The 12,968-nt window shown below is 40.0% G+C and overlaps 1 protein-coding gene across 1 annotated transcript in view; it reads left to right on the top strand.

Annotated features, from left to right (window-relative positions):
• The window catches only part of PREX2 (phosphatidylinositol-3,4,5-trisphosphate-dependent Rac exchange factor 2), a gene marked incomplete at its 5' end in the record, with an annotated part of 302,517 nt that overhangs the window by 148,566 nt on the left and 140,983 nt on the right, over positions 1-12,968 (top strand). The window contains 4 exons of the mRNA XM_010848488.1: positions 1,231-1,367; positions 4,586-4,703; positions 6,377-6,561; positions 8,925-9,086. Of these exons, the coding sequence (XP_010846790.1) occupies positions 1,231-1,367; positions 4,586-4,703; positions 6,377-6,561; positions 8,925-9,086 (602 nt within the window). The remainder of the gene's footprint in view (positions 1-1,230; positions 1,368-4,585; positions 4,704-6,376; positions 6,562-8,924; positions 9,087-12,968) is intronic.

Here is a 12,968-nt window from a genome sequence, read left to right as displayed (position 1 = left end):
AATTCTCTGCTTCCTGACTCTTTGTACATATCCTAAACTCATTTTCTTTGCAAATCCAGTTCACTCCTAGTTGCTATGGACTTGATTTTTTTTTTAAGAATTTCTTTTGTCATTAAAAAAAAATGAAAGTGAAGACTATTTTAATATTTAGAGATTTTGTAGACTAAATGAAGGTAAAAAGGCCTGTGCTTCTGGTTTTCTCATTTTGCCATTATATTTGCATGTATAGAACATTAGATTGATTAGACTTTTGAAAGGGGAAGTAACTGATTAGCATGATAGAGATCTCTTTAAAATATCCCTTCAAACGAATTCTTAGATGGGGTGGGAAGATATTCTCTTCAATACAGTTTGAATGGCCAAATAAATAGAGAATGTTTGAGAAGGCATTGCCATCAGAGCCAAATTCATCAAGAACTCTTCTGTCCATGGAATTATCCAGGCAAGAATACTGGAGTGGGCAGCTGTTCCCTTCTCCAGGGAATCTTCCCAACCCAGGGATTGAACCCGGCCCTCCCACGTTGCAGGCAGATTCTTTACCATCTGAGCCACCAGGGAAGCCCATGAACACACTGCTAAGTCACTATAGTCGTGTCCCTGTGCAACCCCATAGATGGCAGCCCACCAGGCTTCCCTGTCCCTGGGATTCTTCAGGCAAGAACATTGGAGTGGGTTGCCATTTCCCTCTCCAATGCATGAAATTGAAAAGTGAAAGTGAAGTCGCTCAGTCGTGTCTGACCCTCAGCGACCCCATGGACTGCAGCCTACCAGGCTCCTCCATCCGTGGGATTTTCCAGGCAAGAATACTGGAGTGGGGTGCCATTACCTTCTCCGCCATGAACATACTAGCTAGATCTTTATTATATTTTGAAACTGCGATGGACTTGTGGACACAGGGTGGGTGGGAAGTGGAGGGTACGACACATTGGGAGAGTAGCATTGACATATATACCGTGTGCATAGATAGCTATTAAGAAGCTGCTGTATAGCATAGGGAGCTCAGCTCATGATGACCTAGAAGGGTGGGAAAAGGGATGGGATGGGAGGGAGGTTCAAGAGGGAAGGGAGATATATATATATTAAAAACTAACACAAAATTATAAAGCAGTTATACTCTAATTTAAAAATTTGCTATATGGAACTTAAAGTTGCTTCCCTATGTTACATGGGATAGAAATGAATCATATTCCTATAATTAGTTTTTGGCAATTTTCTCATTTGTATTTAAAGGAACTGTGGCTGCAGCCGCTGGTCTTCACCCTGGGCAGTGTATCATCAAAGTCAACGGAATCAATGTCAGCAAAGAGACACACGCCAGCGTAATTGCCCACGTCACAGCCTGCAGGAAGTACCGGAGACCAACGAAGGTAAATGCCCTCGGTGCAGCTGTAATGGCGAGCGCGCTCAGAAGGCCCTGGGGGTGGCATGCGATGATGCCAGAACTGTCTGTGGTTTCCACTGCCAGGTTCATGTTTAAGCGCAGCATTGTCAGTCTCATAATGCTTCTTTTATGTGTATGATTAGTTATAATCGATTCTGCTTAAGTGGCCACAGTTTGCTGCTGTAGTATTAGCACCAGTTTAAACAGTGTCCTGGGCTATTTTCATTTTCCTTGTGATGAGTTTTCAAATAGTTAAGTGTTTATCAAATTGAAATCTAAAGGCCTGAACTATTTTCTTGACAGATGCTTTAGAATCTGTAATGGTCAGCATATATTTTGTTGGTATATATGAATTATAAATGCTTACACTGTTTATTATAAAACTTCTGTGAGAAAAAATTGTAGGTTATACTTTATAGAGTCCATGATTGACTGTTGGATATGTTTTATTTAGGTAACTGAATTTCGCTCTTAAAAGAAAATACCACAATGTGCTTGCCATTACTTATAATTTTAAGCATTGTCCTCTGATTCAAACTTTACATCCCATACAAAAAAAAAAAGTTAAAATCCTATTTGGTAAGCTAAACTTACTATCTCATGAGTATTGGGTTAGAAAAAGAAAATTCTCTCAAATTAATTGAGTGCAAAAGGAATTCTAAAGGAGAGGCATTCTGTTTTTTTCTGTCATGCACCTAAAATACTCCTTTTTTTTGGATTTGGGAATATGATTTTGTGTCCAAAATAGAAAGCTGAATGACTACTTTCTCTTGGGCCAGGACTGACATCCTGCAAAATACTGAGCCTCCAAGAAAATAGCTAATCAATTCTGCTTACTAATAAGGTCAAACAAGCATAGCAAATTGGAATTCACATGCCGATCCATAGGTTACTTGGATTAACAGTAGTTTCATACATATTTATTGAACTATGTTAGTGAATGAAGTTTTAAAAAGATACTGAAATGATCAGATCTTTCCCCTTATGCCAGAATTTTAAGAATTAGTTAAACTGAGTTGAGTTGAGTTTCTTTTCATTTCCCTTATCTTCCTTGTTGGAGAGGTGTTGACCAGTGAAATAATTAAGAAAAGGAGTAAATAAACAGAGAAATTCACCAGGTAAATAACACACTCTAGCAGGTATCCATTGCTGCAAAACAGACTGTTCCAAACTTTGTGACTTGGAACAACAGTGATTAATTATTTCTCTTGCTTCTCCAGTTGACTTGGTGTTGGTTCCTTGAGGGCTTCATTCTGCTGGGGACTGACTGGTGCTGGGGTCCCCTCCTGAAGGTTTCTCACTCAAGAGCCACTCCACCTGGCTCTCCTTTCCAGTCCTAAGCATAATTCTCCTTTCTGCATAGTGTCTAGGTTTCAAGAGGGAATATTCCAAGTGATGATCTCTATATTGTGCTTGTTACTAGCCCTCCGAAAAGTCAGATCACATGACCAACCCCAGGGTCAGAAGGAGCTACACAAAGGTTTGGATTCTGGGGGATTGGTTCCTTGAAGGTCACAACCAGTTACCAAAGTTTATTTGCATGATTAAGTGTTAACTAGCACTTTAATGATGTGGTATTGGTGCTTAGTTGCTCTGACTCTTAGCAATGTCATGGACTGTAGCCCACCAGGTTTCTCTATCTATGGAATTTTCCAGGCAAGAATACTGGAGTGGGTTGCTCTTTCCTTCTCCAGGGGATCTTCCTGATCCAGGGATTGAGCCCTCATCTCTTGCATCTCCTGCATTGGCAGTTGGATTCTTTACCACTGCGCCACCTGGGAAGCCTTTTAATGATATGTGAAAATGAAGTTGCTCAGTCATGTCCGACTTTTCGAAGCCGAGCCCCCGGCTCCTCCATCCGTGGGATTTTCTAGGCAGGAGTACTGGAGTGGGTTGCCATTCCCTTCTCCAGGGGATCTTTCCAACCTGGGGATTGAACCCAGGTCTCCCGCATTGCAGGCTTTACCATCTGAGCCACCAGGGAAGCCCTTCAGTTCAGTTCAGTTCAGTTCAGTTGCCCAGTCATGTCCAAGCCCTTAATGATGTATAAATGAAATGAAAGTCTCTTAGTCATGTCTGTTTCTTTGTGACCCCATGGACTATACAGTCCATGGAATTCTCCAGGCCAGAATACTGAAGTGGGTAGCCTTTCCCTTCTCCAGGGGATCTTCCCAACCCAAGGATCGAACCCCCGTCTCACGCATTGCAGGCAGATTCTTTACCAACTGAGCTATCAGGGAAGCCTTTAATAATGTATAGCACTACAATAATTAAACACAATTGTGAAGATGGATAATACAAATTATATCACACTTCAGTCGTGCAACTCATCTTATCACCCTACCTAGGAAAACTACAAACATTAAAGTAATGCAACCCTCTAAATGTTTACTTGGTAGCCATTTCGTCTTTCTCATTTATCTGAATAAGATAGGGAACTGCTACTTAAAAAATATAGGATCATTTATGATGTAGAAGGATTAAAAGGTAGTTATATCAGTTGGGGGCCCCATAAGTTGAAAGATCTTCTTCCAGTTTTCTTATTGGTTTGATTCACGAAAAACATTAAGTGTATTTGAAACATGTGTGACTGTTACGAGAGAGCTTTTTAGAGACTTCCCTGGTAGTCCAGTGGTTGCGATTCGCCTTCCAGTTCAGGGGATGCAGGCTCAATCCCTGGTGAGGGAACTAAGATCCCACATGCCTCACGGCCAAAAACTAAAACCTAAAACAGACAGAACACTGTAACAAATTCAATGAAGACTATAAAACTAGTCTACATAAAAAATATTTTTTAAAGAAGTACATTTAAATCATCTGTACACTTACAGATGACTGCTTCTTCAGAAAAGTATCCATCTACCATTTATTTTGTTTACAAATGTAATTTATAGTTCATTATATGTTATGCTTGAGTCATTTGAGTAAGACATTTGGGAAATACATCTTATTTAAAAAACTATCTTTGGAAGAAAAAACCCTCAAGCTTAAAAAGGTCAGTTTGTTAAAAACAATATTAATTGCCATTGACTTCCTGTCAGTTTTAGACACTGACTTTCCTTCTCTCTCAAATTTTATTGTATTTAAACTAGAAGGGTGAATAAGATTGTCAGCTCTTCTTCTGAAGTACATTTATGAAATGGATATGCATTTTAGGAAACACTGATAGTAAATACCTCTGAGGTTTCTTTCCTTCATTTCCAGCAAGATTCCATACAATGGGTTTATAATAGTGTTGAGAGTGCTCAGGAAGACCTTCAGAAGTCCAACTCCAAACCACCAGGAGATGAAGCAGGGGATTCCTTTGACTGTAAAGTAGAAGGTGGGTTTCTTCTTCTCCTCTTGGGTTTATAGGATTCTTTGTCAATGTGCCATTGCCGAGTCCCAATTGTTAAAAACCTTATATGTTCAGGTGACTACCTTAGTCATCATCTCAAATAGATGTCACGCCAAATCCCTAAGTCATAATTGCTCACGGCTAACGTGGAATAACTACGACACTTTCTTAGGCTCTCTGTTAGATATTTTACATGGATTACCTTACCAGCTTATCAGAAATGAAGCTCTATTTTGTTGTTCAGTCACTCAGTCGTGTCCAACTCTTTTCTACCCCATGGGACTGCAGCATACCAGACTTCCCTGTCCTTCACCATCTCCCAGAGTTTGCTCAAACTCATGTCCAGTGAGTCAGTGATGCCATCCAACCATCTCATTCTCTGTTATCCCCTTCTCTTCCTGCCTTCAGTCTTTCCCAGCATCAGAGTCTTTCCAGTGAGTCGGCTCTTTGCATTAGCTGGTCAAAGTATTAGAGCTTCAGCTTCAGCATCAGTCCTTCCAATGAATATTCAGGGTTGATTTCTCTTAGGATTGACTGCTTTGATCTCCTTGCAGTCCAAGGGACTCTCAGGAGTCTTCTCCAACACCACAGTTCAAAAGCATCAAAATTATCATCACCCTAACTTTATGGAGAAGAAATTGAGGTCCACGGAGGTTAATGAATGCGCCCAAGCTAGTAAGTGGTAGAATGAGGATTCAAACCCCAGCTATGATGTGTTTCCTTGTTTTGAGTTTAAATGTTGTGTCAACCTTCCCACTCCAATGTGGTTCACAAACCATGAGCACCTGCATCACATAAGATGGAGATACAGAGGCTCAGCCCCACCCTCGATCTACTGGGTGAGAATCTCAATTTTAGCAAGATAATATCTGTATGTACAATAAAATTTGAGAAGCCCTAGTTTAGAAAGTTCATAGTTCCTTTGAAATTATGTTTTTTCTGCTCTTGCCTATTTTATATTTACTGGTCCTGCCTTTATTCTAGGAATTAATTGTTTTAAGTAAACTAGTACTGTATTTCTACTTAGTATTTACTGTTAGAATCCTCATTCCTCAGCAGTTTCTTGCTTGAGACTACATTTTTTTTTTCACTAGCTGACTGATTGTTGGCCAAAAACCTATAGGAATATATTTAGGATGGAAATTTTATTACAGTCAACAGTGATACATTTTCTCAATGAGTTAGCCTCAGAAGATGCTGTTTGGAAAAATTCAGGCACTCTCTGCTGAAAAAATAATTATTGCATCTCCTTTCTGCTTCAGTATGATTTTCTGTATTTTTTCTGCTTTGAGAAAATATTCATCCAATGTTTGAAGCAGTTTTAGGAACCCTGACTTGAGGCTATGCATGATTTTAATGAAAAAATTGTATGTTTCATGTTGATACAGATATAAGTAGGTATGCATATGGTCCATAGATCAAAATGGGGTGTGCAAAGATAAAACTAGTCATATTAGAAGGGTAAAGGTTGGATCAGTCAATTTTGTTTTTTTTTCCAATGCTCTTCTTTTTAAAAATGTTAGCTAGATACTTCATTTAGCACATCAGATTTAGTCACCCTTTAAAACCTCTAAAAAATATTCAGAGAGATTCAGATTATTTGAAGAGACTAAAAAACCCTTCCTGAATTTGCTGAATTAAAGTTGTCTTTTTTCCAGAGGTAATTGACAAGTTCAACACCATGGCGATCATCGACGGGAAGAAGGAGCACGTGAGTTTGACGGTGGACAATGTCCACCTGGAGTATGGTGTTGTGTATGAGTATGACAGCACCGCTGGGATCAAGTGCAACGTGGTGGAGAAGATGATCGAGCCCAAAGGCTTCTTCAGCCTCACTGCCAAGGTACGAGTGATCCTATCAGAGAAAGATATTATGATGTCAGTAAAACAACTCAAGTCCTCAGCCACCCCCACTTTAAAAAATGAAATAGCTGTGAATGCTTCAGCTGTCCGGTCATTCAAGTTCTCTTTCTTGTTCTTTTTTCCCCCATTACTCAACTGTGTATAGTCTTTTTTTTTTCATTGACCTCTTTTGGAGCACAGTGTTATGTTAGATGGGCTGCTTGCCCAAGCGAGTATTAGTTGGTTTGGCAAAGGTTCTCTGCATTTAGTAAGTTTGCTACGTCTGTGAATTCAGTATCATGAAAACGTTTCAGATGGTTTTCATGACAGATGGTGCTTTCTTAAATGTACATAATCCTCTGAAGAATATTTGAAGTCGTAAAATGCATTCAAATTCTGTAAGGCTCATGTTTATTTCATATAGTTTCTCGAAGCTTAAAGACTAGTTTATGAATAGATCTTCAGATGTGTATATAATTCTAAGTTGTGAAGAGTCTTGTCCTTAGTCCTTAAAGCAAGACAGGGAGGGAGGAAGAGGATCTTCATCCAAATGGATAAAACACATGGTAAGTAGGAGGTCACCCTGTTTGCTTTCTGCGATCCTTCCACAAAGTAAATTGGTCAGACTCCTATTGCACCCTCCGCAGGTCAGAATGTTTGTGTTCCGTCTACTTTTACATCACCCTGGGAGGATTCAGGTACAACAAGAAACATGTGTCTTCACCACCTTTATTTCTTCATTTCAGTTCGTGTTTCAAATATGTATAGTTGAGACAGATCTAGTAATAATAGCAGGTATTTTTAAAATTTTAGTGGAAGAAAATAATAGAAAAATCCAAATGCACTATTTCAAAAATAATTATTTTATGGTTTTCTTTTATATTCTGAAAGTCAATTTCTTTTTTCATTTGTTTTTTTAAATTTAATTGGAGGGTAATTGCTTTACAATATGAAGTCAGCTTCTTAAAATTATCCCATCATTATGATGACATTGTACCACTATATGTATCTATTGATAAAGAATCTATAGTTTCAAAATTCAACCCATTCCCAACTATTAATAAATTACACTACTGAGAAGATCTATAGAAGACTTTGAGACCAGTTTATTGTAATTAGTTTATCTCATTTTCTAACTCTTTGAAATTTACAAAATTACGTGGTTTATTTTATATATGACAACTATACAACTTAATACTGTATATATTTCTATTTTACACATGAAGAAAGTCAAAGAAATTAAGAAATTTAACCAAGACCACACTGCTAATGATAAAGTGAGCTCTGATTTCTAGACTAGTTATTAAACCAAAAACTCACACTCCATATTCTGCAAGACAGGGAAATGGAAGTGGTGAGGGAGCTCAAATAAACATCTAATACATTGTCTATCTCACACTATATTATAAAAATCTGATGCAAAGTTGCAATCAGTCATTGTGATCTTTGAACAATCATAAATGCTACATATACATAATGTTCGTGCTCAGTTGCTTCAGTCGTGTCCAACTCTTTGTGACCCTGTGGACCATAGCCCACCAGGCTCCTCTGTCCGTGGAATTCTCCAGGCAAGAATACTGGAGTGGGTTGCCATGCCCTCCTCCAGGGGATATTTCCAACCCAGGGATTGAGCCTGCATCTATTATGTCTCCTGCATTGGCAGGCGGGTTCTTTACCACTAGTACCACCTGGGAAGCCCATATATAATAATACACATAATTAATTCTCTGTTCATTGGAAATTCTCAGTGATTCATGATGTACACACACACATGCTGCCTTATAATCAATTCAGATAGCCAAAAGATTTACTAATTGAGCACATCACATGAATGGTTTTATCTGCTGCTTTCATCAGACAGAGTTCAGACACTGGAAGCAATGTTGTTTTTTAACTTTGGCAAGAGAAAGTCTCATTTATTCCATCCTTCTTTGAACATTTGTTTATGATAAACGCACTCTCTGTATCAGGCTCTGTAGCAAGAAAGGATATGGTTTTCCTTAGTTTTTGTTGTTCCACTACCAAGTGGAGGAAAAAAAAAATGTTCTGAATAACTCTGACTAAAATATGGGCAGTGTGTTCCCACATCAGAGTGTACCGATTTATTCAGCAGGGCGTCTTTGAAGTCCCCTCACCTCCCTCAGGCAGCCTTTTGTAGCCAGCAGAAGGGAAAACGGGAGATGCCAGACACACAAGTCCATCACTTCGCTGCCAGGGTTTATTGAACACAGAAATCCCAGGCAGCTAAAAGAAGCACTCGGGGAAAAAACACCCTATGTTGTGGAATTGTGAACATTTTATTTGGCTGATTTTGAAGCTTTTATTTTCTTCTTCTGTTTTATGTGTGTGTGTGTGTGTCTACAGATTCTTGAAGCCCTGGCTAAAAGCGATGATCATTTCGTACAAAACTGCACCAGCCTTAGCTCTCTGAATGAAGTGATACCTACTGACCTTCAAAGTAAATTCAGTGCCATTTGTAGTGAAAAAATTGAGCGCATATGTCAGAGAATATCCAGTTATAAAAAGGTAAAGTAAAGGCTCTGTGTATTTCACACGTGATTATTATTTAAATTATTATTGTAATGTCAAATTTAATTCAGTGTTTGATGTTTTATTCCTTATTTATGTACCAGTTTATTGAAATAATGATAAGATTTATAAAGCATTTTAGAGTTTTTCAAATGCCTTTATATCCTTTACCTCATTTGATCTTTGCAAGCTAAGTCATTATTTCATGTTTTCCAATATAATAACCGAGACCTAGACAATTAAATTGGGATTCCCAGGTGGCACAGTGGTAAAGAATCCACCAGCCAGTGCAAGAGAAGCAGGAGATGTGAGTTCAATCCCTGGGTTGGGAAGATCCCCTGGAGGAGGAAATGGCAACCCACTCCAGGATTCTTGCCTGAAATTCCATGGACAGAGGAGCTTGGCGGGCTACGGGCTGTGGTTTCACAAAGTCAGACACAACTGAGCATGCATGCCTGCATTCATGCAAAGAATTAAATTTCTTACTGGCAAGTATAGAGTTGGGATGTTAATCCAAACCACCTAATCCTGAAGTCACATTTTAAAATGATACAGTAGTTGTTCTTTCCCTGTTCTCTCAATAGAGGGAACAGGGTCCTCAATCAGAAAGTATTTGGAACACAGGCTGTTTCCTTCATTAATTGAGCGTATTAATTGAGCACCTTTTATGTGTGAAGCTGTTCTTGGTTCCAGGAATATGGCAGCAAAGATTCTTCCCTCATGATGTTTCCATTTGAGTGGGGGAGACAGCAACAACATGTCTACAAAGGGGAAAATAAACTATTGAAGAGAATTATGAGGACAACCATGGTGGGAAGTACCAGTGTGGGAACTCTGAACTGGGTACTAGAGAAAGCATCCTTAGGAAAGCTTGTATTTAAACGACAAGTAGAGCTCTTTCTCCAAAAGGGAGGAAGAAGCCTCCAGGTAGACAGAACAGCTGGTGGTGGTGTTCAGTTGCCAAGTCGTGTCCAGCTCTTCATGACCCCACGGACTGCAGCATACCAGGCCTCCCTGTCCCTCACCATCTCCCGAGATCCACCTATGTTCATGTCCATTGAATCGGTGACGCCACCCAACCATTTCATCCTCTGTTGCCCTCTTCTCATTCTGCCTTCAGTCTTTCCCAGAATTAAAGGTTTTTCCAATGAGTCAGCCGTTGGCATCAGGTGGCCAAAGTATTGGAGCTTCAGCATCAGTCCGTTAGGCCTCAAAGCAGAAAGAAGGCCAGGGTGTCAGGTGGAAAGAGATTAGTCCTAAGGGTGGAGACTTCAGCAGGGACCAGCATGAGATGCTGTGAAACTCTGTACCTTTCAGGACTTTGGGTTTTCTTCTTACATCAACGAGAAGTTGGAAGTTTTTAGATATAATGGTGGCTTCATTTAATGTAGGTTTTAAAAGGTCATGCTGGGAACTTCTGTGGCGGTGCAGTAGTCAACACTTTGCCTGCCAGTGCAGGGGTGTGGATCCAATCCCTGGTCAGGGAGCTGAGACCCCACATGCCTCGTCACCCAAAAACCAAAACATAAAGCAGAAACAATATTGTAACAGACTTAATAAAGATGGTCTACATCACATCCAAAAAAAAAGAGCTGGCTTCCCTGTAGGAATAGATTGCAAGGTGCAATCTTGCAATCTAGAGAGGTGTGTCCAGGTGAGTGATGGTGGTGGCATAGACTCTGGTGAAGACAGAGGAGACAGAGAACATTTAGCGAATTTGACAATATATTTTAGAGACAGAGTAAATAAAAATGCATCTCCAAAACATATCTTTTAATATATTTTAATTTTTTTTCTATTTGTATCAATGGGAAGATAGCTAATTAAATTATTTTCTTCAAAGTGAGGCTGGTTGCATGGATATTTTGTTTGCACATGTGTGTGGGGGAGTTTAATAGCCAATGAATGACCTAAAAGGAAGAGTCTCCTCACCAGAAAGTGAATTAGCCAAATTCCCTGGTGGCTCAGACGGTAAAGCGTCTTTCTACAATGTGGGAGACCTGGGTTCGATCCCTGGGTGGGGAAGATCCCCTGGAGAAGGAAATGGCAATACACTCCAGTACTATTGCCTGGAAAATCCCGTGGACAGAGGAACCTCGTAGGCTTATACAGTCCATGGGGTCACAAAGAGTCCGACATGACTGAGCAACTTCACTTTCACTTTTCCCTTGATCTTGAAGTTCTTGCCTGTGGAAGTGTGACTAAATACATCTCTGTTCTTTAAGCTAAAAAAAAAAAAAAAAAAAGAGTGAGAGAGAGACTAGTTGCTTAAAATTTGATGGTCATACTAGGAAATATTATCTATCCCAGTGTATGTGAATATGACTTAACTGACTATGCTTGATATGGTAAATAAAAGATAAGCCCTTTTGTGTCCAGATACATCCATTTAAAAATAGGCAAATGCATGAAAGAATACCCAAGGAATTTCAATCTTGGTTACCTCAGGTAGGAGAAAGAAAAGAGGACTCGCTGTGTTTTTCTTTAAGGCCTTCCTATACTGTTTGGCTGAATGGAGGAGCCTGGAAGGCTGCAGTCCATGGGGTCGCTGAGGGTCTGGTACGACTGAGCGCCTTCACTTTCACTTTTCACTTTCATGCATTGGAGAAGGAAATGGCAACCCACTCCAGTGTTCTTGCCTGGAGAATCCCAGGGACAGGGCAGCCTGGTGGGCTGCCGTCTGTGGGGTCGCACAGAGTCGGACACGACTGAAGCGACTTAGCAGCATACTGTTTGGCTTGTTAAGTTGAATATATATAGATGTCATAATTTTATGAAGAAAAAGTGATATTCAAGATCACTGTATAACTGTCATATCTGTTCACCCTCTTTCCATGACTGCTGTTGACCCCTTTGAGTTTGAGAACGATTCCACGAATAAGCCTTGCGGAAGCCGAAGAACAGAAGATTTTCTTTTTACTTCTCCTGTCCCTTTGAGATGTGACAGTTCTTTGAAGTTAAATTTAAAAGCTCTAAACAAATGCAAATTAGTAGTTCCCTTTTGAACACATTTTGAAAAGAGAGTCATTCTACTTCAGAGATAGATCTGTATAAAGTATGGTAGGGTTCAGGCAGATTCTGGTTATCAAACTTGTCACGGTTCTGTGTCTCGTTTTTCTACCTCGTTTTCAATTTCTTCCTATTTTCTCTCCATTCATTCAAACAACAAAAGCAGTAGAAGTAGCTTAAAGAAATATACATAGGGGAAGGTAAACTATCTAAGTAAAAGCAAAACATTAGGATGAGGGCACATTACATAGGGTATTGATTCAGCTGCTTTAAGAAGGGCCAAGACAACACAGACTTAAAGCAGAAAGTTTATTTCTCACTCTTGTGAAAGCCCAACGGATAGGGGTCCAGTGTGCTGGGGCTTGATGATCTTCTGCGGATCCTCCTATATTTTTGTTTTCTCCTCTAGGATATTGCCCTCTTCCACAAAGCCAAAGTTGGCTCACCACCATCATGTATAAATGAATTCCCCTTAAACGGGGAAAGAGAAAGCAGAGAGTGAATTGCTTCCTTTTGAGGGCAGGACCCAGAAGTTGTACACACCATCCCTATTTACATCTTGTTAGAGTCGGACAGGACTGAGTGACTTCACTTTCACTTTTTACTTTCATGCATTGGAGAAGGAAATGGCAACCCACTCCAGTGTTCTTGCCTGGAGAATCCCAGGGACGGTGGAGCCTGATGGGCTGCCATCTATGGGGTCGCACAGAGTCGGACATGACTGAAGCGACTTAGCAGCAGCAGCAGCAGATTTTAGTGCAAAGGAGGCTGGGACATGTAGTCTCAAACTGGGCATCCATGTGCCAAAGTAAGGGCTTCCTCGGTGGCTCAGCGATTCAGAAGACTCGGGTTCGATCCCTGGATCAGAAA

The sequence above is a fragment of the Bison bison genome, unplaced genomic scaffold (assembly GCF_000754665.1).
Source record: "Bison bison bison isolate TAMUID 2011002044 unplaced genomic scaffold, Bison_UMD1.0 scf7180017864267, whole genome shotgun sequence".
NCBI classification, from domain to species: domain Eukaryota; kingdom Metazoa; phylum Chordata; class Mammalia; order Artiodactyla; family Bovidae; genus Bison; species Bison bison.
Note: the sequence above shows the minus strand (reverse complement) of the source record. Positions and strands in the feature narration are given on the sequence as shown.